Source organism: Macaca mulatta, chromosome 1 (genome assembly GCF_049350105.2).
Source record: "Macaca mulatta isolate MMU2019108-1 chromosome 1, T2T-MMU8v2.0, whole genome shotgun sequence".
NCBI classification, from domain to species: Eukaryota; Metazoa; Chordata; class Mammalia; order Primates; family Cercopithecidae; genus Macaca; species Macaca mulatta.
In genome coordinates, this window is record NC_133406.1 from 37,886,753 (window position 1) to 37,909,767 (window position 23,015).

Consider the following 23,015-nt stretch of genomic DNA (forward strand, 5'->3'; position numbering starts at 1 on the left):
TCTATATAAATCAAAACCCACTTCATTCATTTATGTTAATGGCCTAGCCCATGAAGGCACTTGTTTTTTATTTTTTTTGTGACCCTGGTCTAAAAACCCTAAGCCCTGATCAGGATCACAAAAAAGATCAGGGCTAAAACATAAGTTTAGAATCAATATAGGCTGTGGTTAAAACTGCAAGAATGATAGGGAGAGACAGTTTTGAAAATCATCAACACAGGCTGAATCTTGGGGCAAAAAAATACTTAATCATGCAGATTTTGTGCTTTATAATATTTCTATTACCTTAAAAGTGGCCTTTACTATACTCAAATCTTGATTCAAAATTCACTTTCCCTGTGTATATTTTAATCTCTTCAGTAACACTGTTAGTCTTTAACCACAAATGCTGAGTACTCTATTTATTCCCAGGTAGCTTTTTTCAGGAATTGCTAATAGTATCCTACATACCTATACGCTCTAAAAATGCTAATTAAATTAAATAAAGTATTCCCCTTATACTGAGCATAAGTTATGCCCTGGAACTTGAAGAAACAAAAGAAGAACCAGAAGAAGGTTGGAAACACACTCTAAGAGAGAAATGTAAGGGATTCATGTTATTTACCCTGGAAAAGAGAATTAGAAGGAAATTAGAATAATCTAGGTACCCTCTATGGCATGGCCCTGTGTTGAACTTTGTAGGTGGTGAATAGTAACACAAAGGTGAATCTGACACGGTCCTTGCCTTGAAGAGCCTATGGGCTAGATGGAGTACTATCAAGTTCAACAGTCAGGTGAATTTCTTTCTGAGATAAGAGTTTTAATACATGAGAAAATATAACTTAAAGAATTATTCTCGGCCGGGCGCGGTGGCTCAAGCCTGTAATCCCAGCACTTTGGGAGGCCGAGACGGGCGGATCACGAGGTCGGGAGATCGAGACCATCCTGGCTAACACGGTGAAACCCCGTCTCTACTAAAAAAATACAAAAAACTAGCCGGGCGAGGTGGCGGGCGCCTGTAGTCCCAGCTACTCGGGAGGCTGAGGCAGGAGAATGGCGGGAACCCGGGAGGCGGAGCTTGCAGTGAGCTGAGATCCGGCCACTGCACTCCAGCCTGGGAGACAGAGCGAGACTCCGTCACAAAAAAAAAAAAAAAAAAAAGAATTATTCTCTAGCATAAGGCAGCTAGAGAACCTCAATGTAACACCTTATAGTCAGCAAAAATTAGATATGAATAACAAGAAAAAAGTCAAAGGTAAATTTTTGTCAAAAATAAACAAATCTGTCTGGTTATTTTTTAAAATATAAATTGTAAAAGTTATGACTGCCTTCACAGGTAAGCATAAACAACAGGTAAAAATTTATCTACTCTTTCAATAATTGTTACAGGTAAAAGATAACTAAGATGATGTTACAAAAACCACAGATGAATAGCAGCAAATTTTGCAGAAGGCTAGATGGATACTGGACAGCTAGACCACCACTTATTTGGCTGCTGGAACTACAGAAAGGAGGGTGTCAGTTCTCTCATCTATGCTATTTATCTCCACGGACAACGCACAAATAACAATGGATCCTAGTCTAAACATCATCAGGCCAGGGAGGTGAAGAGAAATGAAGCTAATAATAAGATCCCCAGTAAATATAAAAGTTTTAAAGATCTAAGAAGTTTAAAAAAAAAAAAAAAGCAAGAGAGAGAACCAAGGTATTAACAGAAACACACAGAAAACACTAGAAATTCCCGAGAATAAAACTGCATCTTATTTATAATGAACTTTGCTCCCTCTGGCGGTCACTAAAGGTTTTACCAGATTTGAGTAGAAACAGAGGTAGAGAACAAAGAGAAGTGGAATTGCAGAAACTAAGTTAACCTTCTTCTATCTATCAGACAAACATTTCATTTTCAAAGAAACCGTTTCTTAAAAGAAGAATTTAGAGCTCAGTGTTATGGAGGTAGCTCTGCAGGACTACAGAAACAGTCACAAGTGAAAAGATACTTCTAGGGAATGGGACTGAAAGAGTGTGTAAGTGTGTGGGGCAAGGCACTGGTTTTAAGTTTCATTTTCTACTCTTCCACACTGTCTGAATTTTTGTTTCCATACGCCTCTATTATTTTCATGAAAATATTATTTAGTGGACAATGTGGAGGAACACCTAAGTCTTTTTACAAGTTTACAATCAGTATATTTTGCTTCTCATTCAGAGTAAAAGCCACAATCCTTACAGCAGGCTCTACCATGTACCCAACTCTGCCTCATTTTCTATTTCTCCACCCCTCGTTCTCATATACATTCAGTTCTCATTGCAGTTTCTAGAGCACATCAGGCATGATCCTGCTTTAGAGACTTGCACTGGCTGTTTCCTCTATACAGAATATTCTTTCCCCTGTATGGCTCATTCTTTCACTTAATTTCAATTTATGCTCAATGTTACCTTTCCAGTGAGCCTCCCCTGACCATCTTATTTTAAATTAAGAAGGTATCCCTACCTCCTGTGTGCCCTATCCTTCTTCCCTGCTTTCTCTCCATAGTACTAATCACTTTTTAAGACACCACAACATTTACTAATACAGTATTAATAGTTACTATAATATTTACTTTATTATTTATCTCTGTCCGACTCTAAGCTTCCTAAGAGCAGGGGTTGTTCTGCTGTGTTCAGTGCTAAATCCCCAGTCCCTAGAACTACAACTTGCACACAGTAAGTATAAAATTAATGTGTGAAATAAATGACTGACTGCTATCAATAACACCTTAATATATGGTAGAAAAAAGAACAAAATGCCTCATTTTATATTTGGTTCAATATAAAATGGTAATCTATTATAGATTAGGATAAATTTTAATTATATATACAAAATACATACTATTAATCTTTTAATCAGTGAGATCTGGAGAGAGATCATTAATGTCATTATGGGCTTTTTTGTTTTTGCCTAATGTATATGACTAAGATACCAAATACACTCAAATTTAATCATTCTGCTATTAGTACTTAAAAGCTTTTGTATAACAGAACTCAAAAGAAATAGTACCCACGCATCCTGGAACAAGAATCTTCTCCAAAGAGCTATGGAAAATATCAGATACTACCTGGGAATTACGAAAAAAAATACCTAATTCTTTAATTTGGAAAATGTCCTCTTCCAGAACCATTAATACTTATCAGGGATAAAAAAAATACATTTTTTTGTCCAGAGTGGAAAATACATTAAAATTACTCCAAGACTTACAGTTTGGTGGTCCTGCTTTACATGTCAACATTATTTATTTACAAGCAAGGAAGCCACTTCAGAACAGGGTTACTTTATGGCTCAGGACATTCACACTAAGGAAAATATTACCCTTCCATGTGATCACTGAGTCAATTAAGTAGTAGTCAAAAAAACAAGGTGACTGGGGTGCGGTTATTTTCCAGTTTCACCAAAGATTTTACAAAACTGCCTTATTATTTGTCAAAACTCACTGGATTACACACTTAATGTTTGTACATTTCACTATACATAAATTTTGCCAAAAACCAAAGACTCCTATAGAGAACTTTATTGGTAAATTTTCTTTTCACAGTGGTATAGGTTAGAAATTCTGAAACTACTTTCTGTATGTTCTAGACTTAAGCAAATGAGTAACTATATTGAGGATACTGGGAGCCAGGGTTGTTCTGTTGGAGAAAGGAGTTACAAATATGAAAGAGGGAAGGCTAGCATGTACCCTGTAGTATTGGGATGGAATTACAGGTATGATATAAACTTATGGTTTTTAGTATATAAGTAGATAAATATATAAATACTGATACAGGACATATATGTGTGAGAGTTACATAAGTATTAATACACGTATACACATGTCTGTGTCATATCCAAATGAATGTGTATTCAACATGTGTATCTATGTATGTATACATATACATACATATGCATGTATATACAAATGTGTGTGTGTATGGCTGGGTGCGGTGGCTCACGCCTTTAATCCCAGCACTTTGGGAGGCTGAGGCAGGTGGATCACAAGGTCAGGAGTTCAAGACCAGCCTGGCCAACATGATGAAACCCCGTCTCTACTAAAAATACAAAAATTAGCTGGGCTTGGTGGTGGGCACCTGTAATCCCAGCTACCTGGGAGGCTGAGGCAGAGAACTGCTTGAACCCGGGAGGCGGAGGTTGCAGTGAGCCGAGATCGCACCACTGCAGATCTGTCCAGCCTGGGCAACAGAGCAAGACTCTGCCTCAAAAAAAAAAAAACAAAAACAGTGTGTATGTATCTACAGATACATACATTTGAGGGTATGTAATTTTAGGTCTGTCTTATGAGAGGGCCTAGAAGCAATGACACTCCAGTAGCAATGAACATACCCGAGCATCCAGACCTTGGTTTCTAAATACTATTCTCTACTAAAGAGTTAAAGAGAAGCAGCCAATTCCAGGGATAGGGCAGGGCAAACATCAGATAAGTCTGTGTAGTGAGTTGAATTGTGTCCCCCAAAAAGGTATGCCCCAATCTTAATCCCAAGGACCTGTTGATAAGACCTTAATTGGAAACAGGATCTTCGCAGATGTAAGTTAAAATAAGGTCATACTGGATTAAGGTGGGCCCTAAATTCAATTACTAGTGTCTACTAGAAAAAGGAGAAGGAGATTTGGATACAGAAACATAGGGAAGAAGGCCATGTGAAGACAGAGGCTAAGAATGGAGCTAGGCTGCCACGAGCCAAACAATGCCCACGGCCACCATAAGCTGGAAGAGGCAAGGAATGATTCTTCTACAACCTTCACAGGGAGCATGGCTCTGCTAACACCTTCTTTCCAACGCCTCCACAACTGTGAGAGAATAATTTTCTGTTGTTTTAAACCACAAAGTACTCATCTGTGGCACTTTATTACAGTAGCCCTAGGAAACTGGTACTGCTTGAAACGTCTTGTGCCAAGAAGTAAGAAAATGCTCAATGATGGGGACATATCAAAAAGGACATAGAAGCCATCTTGAAAAAGCTCCAAGTGGCCAAATAAATGCTTTTAATGAATTACACCTCACTGAATAAAAGAGAAATCCATGAGTCTATACCAATATAAATACAGGAGCCATCTTGAAGGTACTCCCAGTAGACAAAAAAATAATGATCTTAATGGATTATATCCCACTGAATAAAAATCTATGAGTCTAAATTGATATAAATACATGAATGTTGAGTGAGGCAATCTACCATGAGCCCTGAGTGTCCCAACACATTCTTGCTCAATAGGCCAGGCCCTGACCATTCTTTACCTGGGCCATTTCTTCCTGTGTATGCAGGAAGCCATCTTCAGGGATGAGGTAATGTATCTCCATCCCCTGACAACAATCAGGTTTGCTTCCACCTGCTAAAAAAGTGGTCAATCCCCATAGCTCAGTGCTCCTTCCCTATAGCACAATACACTGCATATGTAAGAATCCAGCTAGGACCACCTGCGTCATCCCTGTGGGATTTGAGGAACACAAAAAAATCAATGCAAACCAAATGAAGCTCATACAGTTTGTGATGCCATGAATAATAAAGTTCTTTGGCTCTGACCCAAGAGTCTTATGCTTTCTGCCAGCATCTAAGAAACAGTAACAGGCTAACTGACCAGCTTCCAGGTAGAGTAAAATCTCAGATCTTTCACAGTTCTTGACAATGAATAAATTTTAAAAATGGGAGGAAAGTTCTCGACAATGAACAAATGGGCAGAAAGGGAAAGTCCATCCTTACAGTAGAATGCTAAATAATAAATGAAGGCAAAATTATGGAGTTAAAAATAATTCACAAATATTAAAACTAGTGGGTGAAATCTGACTAGGAAAAGGATATTTACATAGTCTCAAACTGTTTCCCCACAAAGTACTCATTAATTAATTACAAAAGGAATTAACTTCCCATTAATCACAAAGGGAAAAATAGGAACTTCACAGTACAGAAGTCTGGCAGACATCACCTTTCCCAAGTGATCAAAGTTAACATCCCAATATTGGGACAAACAGATATCATGTACCTCCTGGTATGATGTATTGAGGAGGACACAACTGCGTGCTATTCTTCCTAAAAATGTATAATCTAAATGTAATTATAAGGAAACATCAGGAAAACCCAAAATAAGGGACATTCTACAAAACAACTGGCCTGTAATCTGCAAAAGTATCATGGGCAAGAAAGGAAAAAAAATGGCTGAGAAACTGCTCCATTAGAGGAGACTAAAGATACATGACAATTAAATACAACGCATGACCCTGCATTAGAAGATGGATCAGCATTTGAAGAATAACTTTGAAGGGCATTATTAAGAACATTATCATTATAACGATAAATTTGAATATGGACTATAGACTTGACAATACTAAATCAATGTTAAAATTCCTCATTTTGATCATTATAGTATACTTACACAGTAGCCCTCCTTTATCCACAGTTTCACTTTCCATGGTTTCAGTTACCCACTGCCAATCCAAAATATTAAGTGGAAAATTCCAGAAATAAACCATTCCTAAGTTTTAAACTGTGCACCATTCTGGGCAGTGTGATGAAATTTCACACCATCTCACGCCCTCCACTCCAACTCACTCCATCCCACCTAGAACATAAAGCATCCTTTTGTCTAGCCAGTATAGTCACACTGTATATGCTACCTGCCCATTAGTCACTTAGTTCCCTTCAAGGTTATCAGATCGACTGTCGACTGTTGCAGTACCATGTTTGTGTTCAAGTAACCATTATTTTACTTAATAATGGCCCCAAAGTACAAGAGTAGTGATACTGGCAATTCAGTATGCCAAAGAAAAGCCATAAATTGCTTCCTTTAGGTGAAAAGGTAAAAGTTCTCAACTTAAGGAAAGAAAAACATCATATGCTGAGGTTACTAAGATCAACAGTAAGAACAAATCTTCTATCCAAGAAATTGTGAAAGAAAAAAAAACTTGTGCTAGTTTTCCTGTCCCACCTTAAACTACGAAAGTTACAGCCATAATGCAACACCACCGTGCCTGGCTAATTTTTTTGTTTTTGTTTTTTTTAAAAATAGAGATGGGGTCTTGCTTTGTTGCCCAGGCTGCTCTCAAACTCCTTGCCTCAAGTGATTCTCCTGCCTCAGTCTCCCTAAGTGTTGGAATTATAGGAGTGAGCCACCACACCTGGCCTTAGCTGGCTAATTTTAGGTAAGTTACTAAATCTCTCTGTGCCTGAATTTCCTCATTTTTAAAATGTAGATTATGGTAGTTTCTAACTGTGAAGACTTTTTGTGAAGATATCAAAAGACAATACATGTAAAGAACGCAGCACATTCAGGCCAGGTGCAGTGGTTCACACCTGTAATCCCAGCTATTCAGGAGGCTGAGGCAGAAGAATTGTTTGAACCTGGGAGGTGGAGGTTGCAGTAAGCTGAGATTGTGCCACTGCCCTCCAGCCTGGGTGATAGAGACTCCATCTCAAAAAAAAAAAAAAAAAAAGAACTCAGCACATTCAGAATGAGTGTTGTCCTTATTATTATTATTTTTTTTTAGAATATCAAAAGAAAATTTTTAACCTAAAAGATAATGAACTAAATGACAAATCTCTTCTGAGATGGAGGTTATGATCTGCCTCCCAACAGTTTAAAAGACAAAAAAAAAAGCTATGAGTCAAAGGGGACCAGCTTAGAGTGTTTGAACTAAAAACTAAAATGTAAATAAAACACAAAATTCCTCCTTACAACTGGATTCCAATGTTAAAATACTTTTAGAATAATGTTATATATATCTTAATGTTATTCAATGTATTAAATAATATATTAATTTTTTAAAGTTTATTATTTAATGTATTAAATAATTAATTAAAGAATATGAAAGTGCCTTTGGTTCTGCTTGGTTTACTCAAGTATATGCTCAATAGGTTAGATTTAGACACTTTTAAAAAGCATCCTTAACACCTGTTTGGAATCTGCAAGCCTTTTTTTTTGAGACAGAGTCTTGCTCTGTTGCCCAGGCTGGAGTGCAATGGCACATCTCGGCTCACTGCAACTTCTGCCTCCCGGGTTCAAGCGATTCTCCTGCCTCAGCCTCCCGAGTAGTTGGGACTACAGGCGCCCGCCACCATGGCTGGCTAATTTTTGCATTTTTTAGTAGAGACAGGGTTTCACCATGTTGGTCAGGCTGGTCTCGAACTCCTGACCTCAGATCATCCACCCGCCTCAGCCTCCCAAAGTATTGGGATTACAGGTGTGAGCCACTGCGCCTGGCCTGCAAACATTTTAAGAGTAATAGTTAACGAAATTTTACTAAAGTACTGAAAGTAAGAAATCATAAATTCTGTCATTTATCAGAATTTATAAACTCAAATGCCTTCATAGGCCAAGCATCAGCAATAGTGTTGTATAAATCAACAGGGAAGGATGAGAACACAGTGACTGGACCTGAAAAATACTCTGCCTAAAGGCACTCATATTCAAGTTTTGTTTCATTTTTAAACATTGTGCAACAGTTGTTTAGGCTGAGTTCAGCTCAGGGGGCACCTGTTTTGACCACTGATTTTCAGATTTTAAGCCCTCAGAACCTTGAGATATATACTTGTATGCATATTTGGTCTTGTAAAAAATAGAAAATTTCTGAAAATGAAGACTCATGCACATCAGAAACATAAGGAAATTTCTCATGCCTATAATCCCAGCACTTTGGGAGGCTGAGGCGGGTGGATCACATGAGGTCAGGAGTTCAAGACCAGCCTGGCCAACATGGCAAAACCCTATCTCTACTTAAAAAAAAAAAAAAAAAAAATTTAATAAAAAAATTAGTCAGGTGTAGTGGTGCACACCTGTAGTCCCAGAGGCTGAAGTGGAAGAATCACTTGAACCTGGGAGGTGGAGGTTATATTGAGCCAAGATCCTACCACTGTGTTCCCCAGCCTGGCTGATAGAGAGAGACCCTGTCTCAAAAAAAAAAAAAAAAAAGAAGGAAATTTTTCAATGACTTCTAAAAGGCAGTCATATCATTAAAGATATCCAAAGTTGGTTATCTCTTCCATTTTTTACTCTTAAGATACATTTTTAACATGTCATAATATATAATCTTTTAAAGTTCCTAACAAGTCTGAGATTTTTAAGATTCCATGATTAATGGAACAAATTCCTTCATACCAGTAACAACTATGTACCCATGTAATTATTACAAAAACATTGAAAATTGTTTAATTCATTAACTGCTAAAATGTTTGGCCTAATTGTTTTTATTGAAAAAAATTCAATTTGCATGTTTTACGTGGTACAGTGCAACCTCTATCTCACTGAAATACCTGTTAATGATTTAACAATATTCTTAAATAGTGACCTCACCTTTATTAAATTTTTTCTAGATGTTCTCCAATAAGTATATGAGAAAAACAGGGTATATTTAAGTGAACAATATCTAATGCTTCCAAAGTCCAAAGCAATCTCTTTTCCTGCTGGATTCCCTAACATTTACATTATTATCGTTTTATACTATTAAAGATTATATATATTGATATGTTTTACCTTCTCTCTTACACTTTAAACTATACAATGGCAGAAATCATGTCTTATTTATCTTTTATCCCTAATAAGAAGCATTTTGCCCTTGCATAGAAGGTGATCATAAAAAAGAAATCCAAGAGTAACGTTTTTTTCCAGCATGATAATCTCAAGTTAAACTCTTTCCAATTCTTATGTAATTCAAATTCTTCTGCTTTCAAAAACTCTGCAACTCAGAGAAGTTCTCAGCATCAGTAGCTGGTTATGTTACTATTTAAGTATTATTAATTTTTTTTATTTTTCTGAGACAGAGTCTCGCAGTGTTGCCCAGGCTGGAGTGCAGTGGCCTGATTTTGGCTCACTGCAGCCTTAGCCTCCCAGGTTCAATCAATTCTCCAGCCTCAGCTTCCAGAGTAGCTGGGATTACATGTGTGTACCACCACATCTGGCTAATTTTTGTATTTTTAGTAGAGACAAGGTTTCACCATGTTGGCCAGGCCGGTCTTGAACCTCAGGTGAACCACCTGGCTTGGCCTCCCAGAGTGCTGGGATTACCGGCTAGCAATTATTTTATTAGATAAATATTACAATAACTTTATAATATTTCAAGAAAGTAAAACTTTAAGCATGTTACTTAAAACTAAGCTTAGTTTTAGACATTTATTTCAGAGAAGGATCACAAGTTTTTGGGAAGTATTATTTATAATCATTAAGTCTTACCTGAGGATTCCAACCTGGATCTAGTTTTTTAACTACTGCAATATATTCCCGCATTGCTTGGCTGGGGCTTGAATCACCAAGTGCTTTCCATGCTTCCCTACAATATGGAATATCCAAAATGGCCTGTCATTATGCAAATAACACAAATAGCATTTTTCTTATTATTATTAAAAAAAATTGCACGCACATTTCAAGGGTCTCGGAATATAGAGATAATAAGTTATGGATACAGAAGTTCTGTCTTTTTGCATTTACATTGGTCTAGAGCTATACAGACCTTATTGCCCTACCTAAGAAGCCTTTTCAGACATTTTTTTTTTCCTAATCACCCTCCCCTATGAAATTTTAAAAACACAGATACACTGCATATCTATTAAATTTTGGAAAACCACAAACCACTGTAATCTAAGATTTTATAACTTCCTCAAACCAATTTTCACCCCTATTGCAGATGTATGCTCCACAGACTAATACAGATTATTATCATAAATTAACTGTGCTTATGGGATTTTGGTCATACAGAAACTAATCATCACATAAAAAACAATACTCCCAAGGAAAATGCATCAAACTTCTTACTAAGATACAAGAAATCCACCTTCCCTTTCTGCTCTTACCTCACCTATAAGTTACTAGTAACTGATCCTGGGAACTCAGTCTGGGACTTCAAAAGTCAGGGATGGTGAGGGCAGAAACAAGAACACTGGCCAGGCGCGGTGGCTCATGCCTGTAATTCCAGCACTTTGGGAGGCCAAGGCAGGTAGAACGCCTGAGGTCAGGAGTTTGAGACCAGCCTGGCCAAGATGGTGAAACCCCATCTCTACTAAAAATACAAAAATTAGCCGGGCATGGTGGTGTGCGCCTGTAGTCCAGCTACTCTGGAGGCCGAGGCAGGAGAACTGCTTGAACCTGGGAAGCAAAGGTTGCAGTAAGCTGAGATGGCACCACCGCACTCCAGCCTGGGCAACAGAGCAAAATTCTGTCTCAAAAAAAAAAGCAAAAAGCAAAAACAACAACTAAAGAACCCTAATGAGTAAGTTAGGGACTTCCTACAATATAAATGGCAAAAGCAACATTTTAGTCCTGAGCTTCCTTTTGAATCATTTTTTTTCCCCCACCCTCTGCAGGCTGCCAGGACAGGCCTCCTTCTTGGTTTTTCCCTGCCAATTCTTTCTAATTCCAACGAGGGTTTCTCGATTTCCCTGATTTGCTGTCAAACAGAACTCAATCCCACATTTTTTTTCACTACCTTCCTGCTTCTATGATGAATATAACATCTTTCTGAGGTTTTCTAAATTTATTTTCACTGAATTCCTTGAGAATTACTTGTATGTATCATAACACTTCATCCCTAAATAGATCAGCCTACACAAACTCAGAAAATTTATCATCAATACTATTATATAATATAGAGGCCATACATTCAGATTTTCCTGATTGTCCCAATAACGTCCTTTATGGCTTTCTTCTCCCACACCAGGAACCAATCAAGATCCACACACAGGATTGAGTTTCATGTATCGTCAGCTTTTTTGTCTTCCATATTGTTGGTATTTTTTAAGAGTCCAACTGTTTTATAAAATATCTCCCAATTTGAATTTGTCTAATTGTTTCCTTACCTACATAGTGTTCTTGCCAGAAATGATTCATCATAATTAGAATTGGGTTAAATTATTTCAGCAGAGTAATATATAGGTGACATGCCCTTTTGAACGCATCACACTGGGGGCACGTGATGTCAGTCTGCCCCATCATCAATAAGATTCATGGCTTGGTAACGGCAGTATCTGTCAGGTTTCTCCCTCATAATTAAAAAGTAAATGGTGGGCCGGGCGCGGTGGCTCAAGCCTGTAATCCCAGCACTTTGGGAGGCCGAGACGGGCGGATCATAAGGTCAGGAGATCGAGACCATCCTGGCTAACACGGTGAAACCCCGTCTCTACTAAAAATACAAGAAAATTAGCCGGGCGAGGTGGCGGGCGCCTGTAGTCCCAGCTACTCGGGAGGCTGAGGCAGGAGAATGGCGTGAACCCGGGGGAGCGGAGCTTGCAGTGAGCCAAGATCGCGCCACTGCACTCCAGCCTGGGGCACAGAGCAACACTCCGTCTCAAAAAAAAAAAAAAAAAAAAAGTAAATGGTGGGTCAGCCTGTAACCCATGGTTTTGCTCCCCAATAGTTTTTCACCTAGCATTTTAACAACAGTTTTCCTCAATAGTTTTTTCTCCAATAGTTCCAGAATATTTTGTCATCTAATATCTTGCCTAAACAATTATTATGGTGGCTATAAAATCTAAATTTTTTTAATTGCTAAAAACAATGGAGAAACAGGTAGAGCACAGAAAAAAAATGAAGCTATAAAATTTCATAAATTATGACAAAAAACTCATTGTAAACGTTAACATCAGGTATTCTTTAGAACAGTAATAAAATGCCAGAGAACTGTTGGTTATCATCAACCAAAAAACTTGTGCAAAAATATAATCAATGCACTGCTTCCTTCACTGAGACTGTCCTATATAAAAAAATATCAGCTGAACTAAACAGTGTGGGTAGTGACATAAGTTATTTACATCTGGGTTCAAGCTCTGTACCTCCTTACAGCTGGGTAACAAACGGTTGGCAGGCAGGAAATGTATAGGGGACCAGATTTTATGTGGGACTGCTCTAGAATATAAAGTCAGAACCCGTATTTTATCACTTCCTCTCTCTATAACCATATTTTATCTTTTTTTCTTTTTTAACTCTACCTTCTAACCTTCTTTTAATTCCAGGGCTGATGCTCCAAAGCCTTCCCTTCTATTACTAAGATTCCCAGTTGTATGCAATTTCTTTTTTCACTTCGACAAGGTAAGAGAAGACAAGGTCTCATAAATGACAAGAGGGAACTTCTGGATTGTAAGTTTAAAAAGTTTGCAAAAGTATACTCTTTTTTTATGTATTCAGAGAAAAAGAGAAGTTAGTATCTGGTTTTGGCTTTCGCTGAACTTTTCCCTTCTTCCCAAGAGTACTGTAAGCTGTTATTTACTGTGGCATGGGTGGGGCAAGGAACACAAGAGTAGCAAAAGACAGGGAGATGAAACTGGGACAGGGAAGAAGGATGAAAAATGGGGATGTATCCTGCTGTTCGGCCCTTCCCATCATTCTGGCCTTCTTCCAAAAATCCCTCCAGAGGGGAGAAGCGGTGATCCATTAGGAGCTGAATGACAGGAAAGGAAAATCTCAAGCAATAGCTCTCATGGTTACTCTCTTATGTATTAAAATGTGAGGCATGTATGTCTGTTGTGAACCACTTATATTCCAACATGCTAGCCTAAGAATCCTTCAGGAGACTTAGCTAAAAGTAGATTTCTTTAATCTCTCTCCCAATTGCCTGTTATTAGTACAGTCTACAGCAGAGAGAGATTAATATAAAAATAATTCTTTAATCAGCTCACTGCTTTCTAATTCCTAAACACCTAAACCATTTCCAACAACCTCATTAAAGATCCCAAGAATTTCTTACCATTTTTGCTTTCCTTCAAAATCAAAGAAGCTTGGTTTAGGAGTATTGCAATTTCCAACTTTGACCTAAATGAGGGAAGGAAAATCAAGAACTTATTTTTCAAAGAAACGTCTGGAAAACTTTTCCTTTTCAAATATATTATGTATATTTAGTAACCATAGGTTGGAATATATTTGCACCGATATGGAACAACAAAATTTAACATTCTTTGCAAAAGCAAACAAAAAACCCAAACAGAATCAAACATTGCATACAGGCTACTTTGGCTTACTGCATAAAACAACTATTATCTAATATTGTAATACAGAAAAACTGTGATAAATGGTTGCATTTCGAAGTCAGTAGACTATTTACATAAGACAAGTTATCAATATACATTATATACTCTTTATTACCATGTATAAAGAATTTTTTAACACAGAACTAATAAGGTTTAAATTCATAATTTATCAGAATTCATAACACTATTTCTTCATGCTGATTCTCGTAACTCTATTAGCATTTTATCTCTCCAAAATTTCAGGGGAAAAAGTGTACTACTTTTAAAATGCCCTATTAAGAAACTCATCAATATAAATTTGGATGCCAAAAGCCATGCAGAAAAATTTCAGGGGTTCTCAACAATACAATTCTATTTTTCTACAGCAGTCTTATCATCTTTTGTTTGTGGTCGATACTTAATTTTAATCCGCAAATGACATTTATAGTTAAACTGTACAGTGAATATTTTCATTGAGAATAAGCATAAACAAGTGCAGAATTCACTATACAGGCCCTGATTCCCACTGCCAGAAGTCATCTTCCTTCCTTAGAGCATTTACTCTATATATCTTTTATGGTACTTTTCACTTTTTCTACCATGTGTTAGAAAGTTTTGAGTAAAGTCTCATCTTTCTTTTTTTTTTTTTTTTTTGAGACGGAGTCTCGCTCTGTCACCCAGGCTGGAGTGCAGTGGCCGGATCTCAGCTCACTGCAAGCTCCGCCTCCCGGGTTCACGCCATTCTCCTGCCTCAGCCTCCCGAGTAGCTGGGACTACAGGCGCCTGCCACCTCGCCCGGCTAAGTTTTTGTATTTTTAGTAGAGACGGGGTTTCACTGTGTTAGCCAGGATGGTCTCGATCTCCTGACCTCGTGATCCGCCCGTCTCGGCCTCCCAAAGTGCTGGGATTACAGGCTTGAGCCACCGCGCCCGGCCAAGTCTCATCTTTCTATTAGAATAGAGCCTGTAACTGTTCTTAACTCATCCACAGCACCTATCTACTTCTCAGGGATTTTCCCACTATCTCCCATTACTCTTCCACACTTGAATTCTGGTAAAATCTAACTGATGCCTTCATCTAACCAGAATGATCTACTGACTGCCTTAGGGATTCCTAGTTCAGTGTTTTGCTTGTCACTCCACTCACCTGAAACGCCTTTTCTTCTTTCCTCAGCTTTTAAGATGCTGCACGACCTTCCAGTTCTACTCAAATTTCAGATTCTAAGAACTCTTTCAGTCTACAATGATCTCATCTACCTCTGAATTCATAACAATTACCACCTCTATCATTTGCTTAGCAATTAATCGCATGGCCCTCTGCTGTTATTAAAATGTATACTTACATAGAAGCAGTCCTGTTATGATGGAACAGAGAGAAGAAAGGGTAAGAAGGAGCCACATTTCTTGAACAATCACCATAGACCAAACACTTCACATATTTTATCTCGAATGGGCCAAAAAATAATCCTGCTAGGTATGCCATTACAAACTCATTTTATAAATGAAGATAGAGAAGCTCAGGAGGCTTGTCTCAGTTCACACATTAGTATAGTCTTTAATTAGTAGTCTGGATTTAAATCCAAGAGTGTTTGACTCCAAAGTTCAATACCCCTTTACTACATTATTCTGTCTTAAATGATAAATAGAGTCTGGGATTCAATTCTGGACTCTCTAAAATCACATGAACTACCAGACGGTTAGAAATATTAAATGAGATAAATTATACAAACTTCAAGACATCATAAAAATAGCAGTTATAACTATTTTTGGTTTTATCCAGACACCATCCAGTGGCAGAAACAAATGCCAATAGTTCTCCTCCATTTCTCCTGTAGTAACAGAAGTCTCAGCTGGACACATGATCTAAACATTACACATGGCCATCCAACTTCTGCCTAGGTTCTGGGGACTGGATGTGTGGAAGAGTGATACAAATACCTTCCTTAAAAAGAAAAGGAGTTTGTCTTCCCCTTTCCCTTTGCCCTGGATATGATATACGTGTGGTGATGGTAAGCCACCTCTGACCATGAAAAAGGAACTTAAGGCAGCAGTTTTCAAATTTTTTAGTCTTATAATCCCTTTATATTCGCAAGATCCTAAAGAGCCATCATTTATATGAGTTATATCTATCGATATTTACCATATTAGAAATTAAAACTGGGACATTTAAAAAATGTGTATTAGCTCATTTAAAAATAATAAATCCATTAGATGTTAACATAAATAACATTTTATGCAAAATAACTACATATTCTAAAAAAATTAGTGAGAAAAGTAGCACTGTTTTACATTTCTTAATTTTTTTAATGTCTCGCTTAGAAGCCAGTTGCATTTGCATATCTACTGCTGCATCCAATCTACTGCAATATGTTGTTTTGGTTGAAGTATATGAAGAAAATTCAGCTTCACGCAGATATGTTGTTAGAAAAGAGAGAAGTATTTTAGCAGCATTTTGAGATAGTTGTAGATATTCTTCTTTGATACTATGCCAAAACCTAACAGATGGTAGTTTCAGGTCAGTTGCAACGAGGAATCTGAACTCCTATCAATGAATTTTTCATACTGTTAACACTGAAATCCATTGGTCTGACTTGCACTTTGAAAGGCATCTTTTATCAACACATGATTTGTAACATCATTCCATGAAATATTTAGAAAATATGGTTTACTGAGTTACACAGACTTTTCAAATGTTGACACATTTCATGATATAATAGCAAACGTTCACATTCATGACTGTCACCACTTATCTCATCAAAAAAAGTTTTTAAGTACTGGGAAGCTGTCAAGCTCACGGTGGCAGATACAGATTTTCCAAACTTCTCATTTTCACTTGAAAGCTCAAATGTTATTACTGGCAACAAATACTTTGAGTTGTTTTCCTTGAAGTGACAGGCTTATTTCATTCATTTTCAAGAAACTACCTGCCAAATACCCAAATTTGAGTAGGTATAATTATCTGTGAGTTGTTCTGTTAAGTAAAAATGGAAAAAAGTATATAGTTCATTTTGCAACTCAGAAATTACACAAGTGCTTTTCCTCAAAATAGTTAACATAATTCAGTATGCAGCAGAAGTACTTTGTGTGTACTTCCCATCTCATCACACAAAATTTAAGACTTGACTCAAGGGTTAATATTTAATAAAGTAGTATTAAGGCACGGCGGTTCATGTCTGTAATATTAGCACTTTGGAAGGCCTAGGCGGGCGGATCACCTGAGATCAGGAGACCAGCCTGGTCAACCATGGCCAACATGGTGAAACCCCATCTCTACTAAAAATACAAAAATTAGTCAGGCGCGGTGAGAGACACCTGTAATCACAGCTACCCAGGAAGCTGAGGCAAAAGAATCATTTGAATCTAGGAGGCAGAAGTTGCAGTGAGCCCAGATCACGCCACTGCATTCCAGCCTGGATGACAGACCAAAACTCCGTCTCAAAAAAAAAAAAAAAAAAAAGTATTATTAAATAGTATCTCATGAAGTCAACAGGAATTCACAAATTTTCATTACTCTCCAGTTTTCACAGCTGTCAATTAGCTATCTTTAGGAGGGAGAGTGTAGGCTGATGTAGAGAGCGACCAAAAAACTGTTCATTCATTTGATTTTGTTGAAACTTTATTGAAAGATTATTTTGAAGCCATAGGCTTATCTGAGACTAATAAAGCTATGACGCTAAGTAAATTTAGAGTTCTCCCTGAGAAAATAAGGTTCATATCTTAGCTTATTTATTATCTTCCTGCCAACAACCTCATCCAGCCTACAAAATAGGCTGCTATTCTGAATACAAAATGTTATTTTATGATAAATTTTGATACAATATGCAGAAATGATATTGGACTTTCAACTTTATTATTCTATCAAAGATGCTATTCTTAATGTTATCTCAGAATTTTGTCAAAAATAAAATATTTAGGAGACTGATGAAAACTGTGGCCCAGTGTCGTATCTAAGCAAGCATATTATTTCCTAATAATGCAGAATTTTATTTGCAGATACAGAATATCTCTGAACACCCTAAAGTCAAGTTCTTTTTTTTTTTTTTTTTTTTTTTGAGACGGAGTCTCGCTCTGTCGCCCAGGCTGGAGTGCAGTGGCGCGATCTCGGCTCACTGCAAGCTCCGCCTCCCGGGTTCACGCCATTCTCCTGCCTCAGCCTCCCGAGTAGCTGGGACTACAGGCGCCCACAACCGCGCCCGGCTAATTTTTTGTATTTTTAGTAGAGACGGGGTTTCACCGTGGTCTCGATCTCCTGACCTTGTGATCCACCTGCCTCGGCCTCCCAAAGTGCTGGGATCACAGGCGTGAGCCACCGCGCCCGGCAAGTCAAGTTCTTAAAAGGATGAGGCACATTCCTCCTTCATATTATCTGAATGAAGTGAGTATACCTGAGACAGAATGGTTCCCAAGTTGATAGGTTACTACAGTTCACTCATGACTTAGAAATAGAATACTGAATAATGACGACACCGATATCAATAAATAAAGATACGTCCTAGAAGAAAAAAGAATATTTTCTAGGGAATTTGGGGAAAGTTAGTCTCATACTGCCCAGAGAATCATCAGACATATTACAGGTCCTAATACGATTCTCGATAAGTATTTGTTAAATAATCAAAAGTTTCACTCTAATGTTATTAGGACAAAGTATAATAAATGACCAAAGAGAAAACACATATCAAGAACTTTTCCCAGAAAGCTAATTCCAAGTCCAACTTGGAGGTAATTTTCATTCAACACTATAATTTATACCGTTTGTTCCTACAGCTTTATCTCTCAGGTCAATGTTTAACTGACATTCATAATAATGAACATCAACCTTCAAAACAAGGTTCATCTCTACTCAGTATATCCAGTTTAAGAACACAGTGGGGCTGGGCATGGGGGATCATGTCTGTAATAACAGTACTTCGGGAGGCTTAAGCAGGAGGATCCGCTCGAAGCCAGAAGCTCAAGGCTGCAGTGAGCTATGAGTGTGTAACCGCCCTCCAGCCCGAGCAACGGAACAAGATCCCATCTTTAAAAAAATTTTTTTAGTTAAAAAAAAAAAAGGAATACAGCAGGCCTCTCCCCCAACTTATTTTTCCTTTAACAAATACAGGGGAAAATATGTAACTATGTCAAGAGGCAAAAAGAAAAAAAGGTTATACATTTTTAATAAAACAAAATAGGCTATTATCCAGAATTTCATTTCCTCCAGTGTTCCAAAGAGCTGTAATTTTCCTGAACTGTTATTTAACTCTTGTCAGCAATTTTTCAGGTGTGTTCAAACCTAGATTCCTCAAGTACTTTGTAAGTCTCTCAAAAGCAAATGTCGGCCGGGCACGGTGGCTCACGCCTGTAATCCCAGTACTTTAGGAAGCCAAGGCAGGCAGATCACCTGAGGTCAGGAGTTCAAGACCAGCCTGGTGAACATAATGAAACCCTGTCTCTTCTAAATACACAAAAAATTAGCCGGGCATGGTGGCGGGCACCTGTAATCCCAGCTACTTGGGAGGCTGGGACAGGAGAATTGCTTGAATCCGGGAGGCCGAGTGAACCAAGATCTAGCCACTGCACTCCAGCTTGGGCAACAGAAACGAAACTCCGTCTCAAAAAAAAAAAAAAAAAAAAAAAAAAAAAAAAAAAAAAACAAGTGTCAGCCAGCAAAATGGCTCATGCCTGTAATCCCAGCACTTTGGGCAGGTGGATCGCCTGAGCTCAGGAGTTCAAGACCAGCCTGGGAAATGTGGCAAAACCCAAACTCTCTGTGGAAAAAAAAAAAAAAAAAAAAAAAAATTGTGAGTGTCATGTTTTTCCTTCTCTGCAGGCATTATATCCAAGTGTCTCGCACATAAAAGCTGCTGAACAAATATATGTTGCTTATGACAAAGCAATTATTTCCCTTCTGGTACCTAACCAATGTCAACCTGAATTATAAATTAACATGTCTATACATCTCCCTATTTCCAGGTAAAGTTCACAGCCTTAGACTGAGTCAGGAGCTACAATCCAGTTCTGACTGATATATCTGTATGACCCTAGGCAAGCTGCCTACTCTCTGTGGCCTTCAGTTTCCTTTTCTGTAAAAGAAGGGCATTATTTCATCTGGTGTTCATAGCTCTCAAATTTTTAGATTGTATCAAACGGAAAAGAGACATATTCAACGAAAACATAAGTCAAAGATATTGAGGATTTTATAAAAATCACAAAAGTTGCAATACTGTATTTCGCATTGCATCACATTATTATTATTATTATTATTTTGAGGCGGAGTTTCGCTCTCGTTGCCCAGGCTGGAGTGCAATGGCGCGCAATCTCGGCTCACCGCAACCTCCGCCTCCCCGGTTCAAGCGATTCTCCTGCCTCAGCCTCCTGAGTAGCTGGGATTAGAGGCATGCGCCACCACGCCTGGGTAATTTAGTAGAGACGGGGTTTCTCCATGTTGGTCAGGCTGGTCTCGAACTCCTGACATCAGGTGATCCGCCCGCCTCGGCCTCCCAAAGTGGTGGGATTACAGGCGTGAGCCATTGCGCCCAGCCCTGAATCACATTATTACAATCCTATTATATTCTTGGATCTCAATATAGTTTAATTAACTTTACCATGTTTACTTCCATGTGGCCCTTTGGAAAGAGTAAATGAATGATAAATCTTATTTTATCCTCATTTTGTAAAGGTTCTTAAGCTGGTAAAATGCAAGATCACTGCATAGGTCAGAGAAAAAAAAACAGAAAAACAGTGTCCAGTGCCCAGCTAAATAAATATCACTCCTAGGAAAGCAAACATCTTTTCCAGGTTCAGGATGATGCTCCGTATCTTTCTCCCCCATCCACCCTTTCCCTGCTACTTTACCTGTTTGTACCTGGCATACAGATACAGAAGCTGCTCCCTGCTGGCCACCTGAATTAGGCCTTGCAGGTGCGCGGCAGCCTTCTCAAACAGCTCGGCCAGGCAACTGGACTCCTCGATCTCAGGGCTATGGGGGAACTCCACCTCCCCGGAGTCGTCCCCTGAGCTCAGCTCTCCACCGCTGTCGCCGGTGGTGGCCCCCACGGGCAGGAATGATGAAGCCATGTCTCCTTGCTCGCTCCGTCCCTCTGCGTCCGGTGTGTCCTCCTTGGATCGGGTGTAAGGCCGGCTTGGAGGCCTGGCCCACCAGTCTGGGTCCCGAGCCTGAGCTCCAGTCGGACCCAAGCTCAGTCGGGGCGCGCTCCCTCACGTAACCCTGCTCCCTGCCCGCTTCTACTCCCTGGGCGTGCAGAGCAGGCTTCCCGACCCTCTGCCGCTCTGCCCAGTCGACCCGGTCTCCTCCGGCTTCCCTCCGGCCAACAGCTCGCTAGTGCTCGCCTGACGCCCCTCCAACGGAACGAGGGTCGAGGGCCAGGGAGGCGGGGGCGGGCGAGCGCGGGGCGCGGCTGGCTACGGGCCGTGGGGGCGGGGCGGCATGCGTGCCGGCGGCGTGAGCTTTTGTGGGGCGTGCTCTGCGCCGGCGGGGAAGCGTGGGAGACGCTACGCTGGACGCCTTTCCCTGCCGGAGGAGAGAAAGTGTTGTCCGCTGTTTGGGCGTCTCTTAATCGTTTCGCTGAAATTAGCAGTCCCGAACTCCGAAGCCCGGCACTGGCACGGGCCCCCGGGGGTGGGGGAAGGAGGCCGTCTGTGTGGTAGTGTAGCGGTGAGAGCGGAGTCGCGGGAAACGCGGGGCTGAGGACTAAGGTTCCGCCTGCCCCGGATTGTGCGCCTCAAGCGCCCCCAAACAGCCCTGCGCGTGGATCTGTTGCCTGCGCGTTGGGCTCTGTGTTGAATAATGGAAAACTGCAAGATGGGGCTGTCCCGCCCTACCGTGTGACTGATGAGTGGAATCACTCTGCGTGTTTCGCTCTCCACACTTTCGGATTCCGCACCTCTCCTGGCCCTGATAATAGGGTTTGGGGGATGCGGGGCGCGCCTTAGCCCAGTTCTCATGCCGAGCTGTGCATTTGACACTGTGGTTTGTGGACACTATGAAGTGAAACCGGAAGTACGCCCAGAGGAACGTACAAAACTATTTTTTTTAACTATAACGTTATGAGTTGTTATGTCCTAAATGTTAAACACAACGCACTATATATTCATTTAGTACTCAAACAATGTAATAAGCACTATAAAGGTACAAAGGAAGTGTTATAAAGAGTGGTTATTGACTGGGGTTAGGCTTGTGACGGGTGGACAGATGGCTGGACAGGATGAGGAATCTATGAGAGAACACAGGAAGGTGAGAAAGCTTGCATCAGGATTCAACAAACATTACTTAAGTCTGCAGAAAATTCCGCTGTTAGTGTCAGGCCTCTGAGCCCAAGCCAAGCCATCACATCCCCTGTGACTTGCGTGTCCGCATCCCCTGTGACTTGCACGTATACGCCCAGATGGCCTGAAGTAACTGAAGAATCACAAAAGTGAAAATGCCCTGTCCCGCCTTAGCTGATGACATTCCACCACAAAAGAAGTGAAAATGGCCAGTCCTTGCCTTAAGCGATGACATTATCTTGTGCCTGGCTCACCCTGGCTCAAAAAGTTCCCCCACTGAGCACCTTGTGACTCCCACTCCTGCCGGCCAGAGAACAACCCCCCTTTGACTGGAATTTTCCTTTACCTACCCAAATCCTATAAAACGGCCCCACACTTATCTCCCTTCGCTGACTCTCTTTTCGGACTCAGCCCACCTGAACCCAGGTGAAATAAACAGCCATGTTGCTCATACAAAGCCTGTTTGGTGGTCTCTTCACACAGACGTGCATGACATTTAGTCCCTGCTGTCAAGGTGCTCACAATCCAGTCAAAGGGATGTTTAATGACCAAATTCTTGCGATTAAAAAGTGATTAAGAATAATGTATATAATGTATTGAGGACTTGATCCTTACAACGTAAGGTAGGTACTCTTATTTTAGACATAGGAAATCAGCACAGAGTGGTTAACTTGTCAAAGGATGCACAGCTAGCAAATGGAGGAGCAAGGAAAAAGAAGTTAGCCTGCATATGGGGTAATAATGGATGATGAACCCGAAGAGTTGACTGAAGGAGAGATAACATGGACTTTTATATCTTTCTGTTTCTCTAATTTTTATTAAAGTGAGAAT

The 23,015-nt window shown here is 39.6% G+C and overlaps 1 protein-coding gene across 1 annotated transcript in view; it reads right to left on the minus strand.

Annotated features, from left to right (window-relative positions):
* Window positions 1–21,256, minus strand: part of ACBD6 (acyl-CoA binding domain containing 6) — a 209,313-nt gene extending 188,057 nt beyond the window's left edge. The window contains 3 exon segments of the mRNA NM_001261348.2: window positions 10,163–10,259; window positions 13,665–13,729; window positions 20,754–21,256. Coding sequence (NP_001248277.1) covers window positions 10,163–10,259; window positions 13,665–13,729; window positions 20,754–20,975 — 384 coding nt within the window. The 5' untranslated portion in view covers window positions 20,976–21,256.
* Window positions 21,257–23,015: the final 1,759 nt, after the last annotated feature.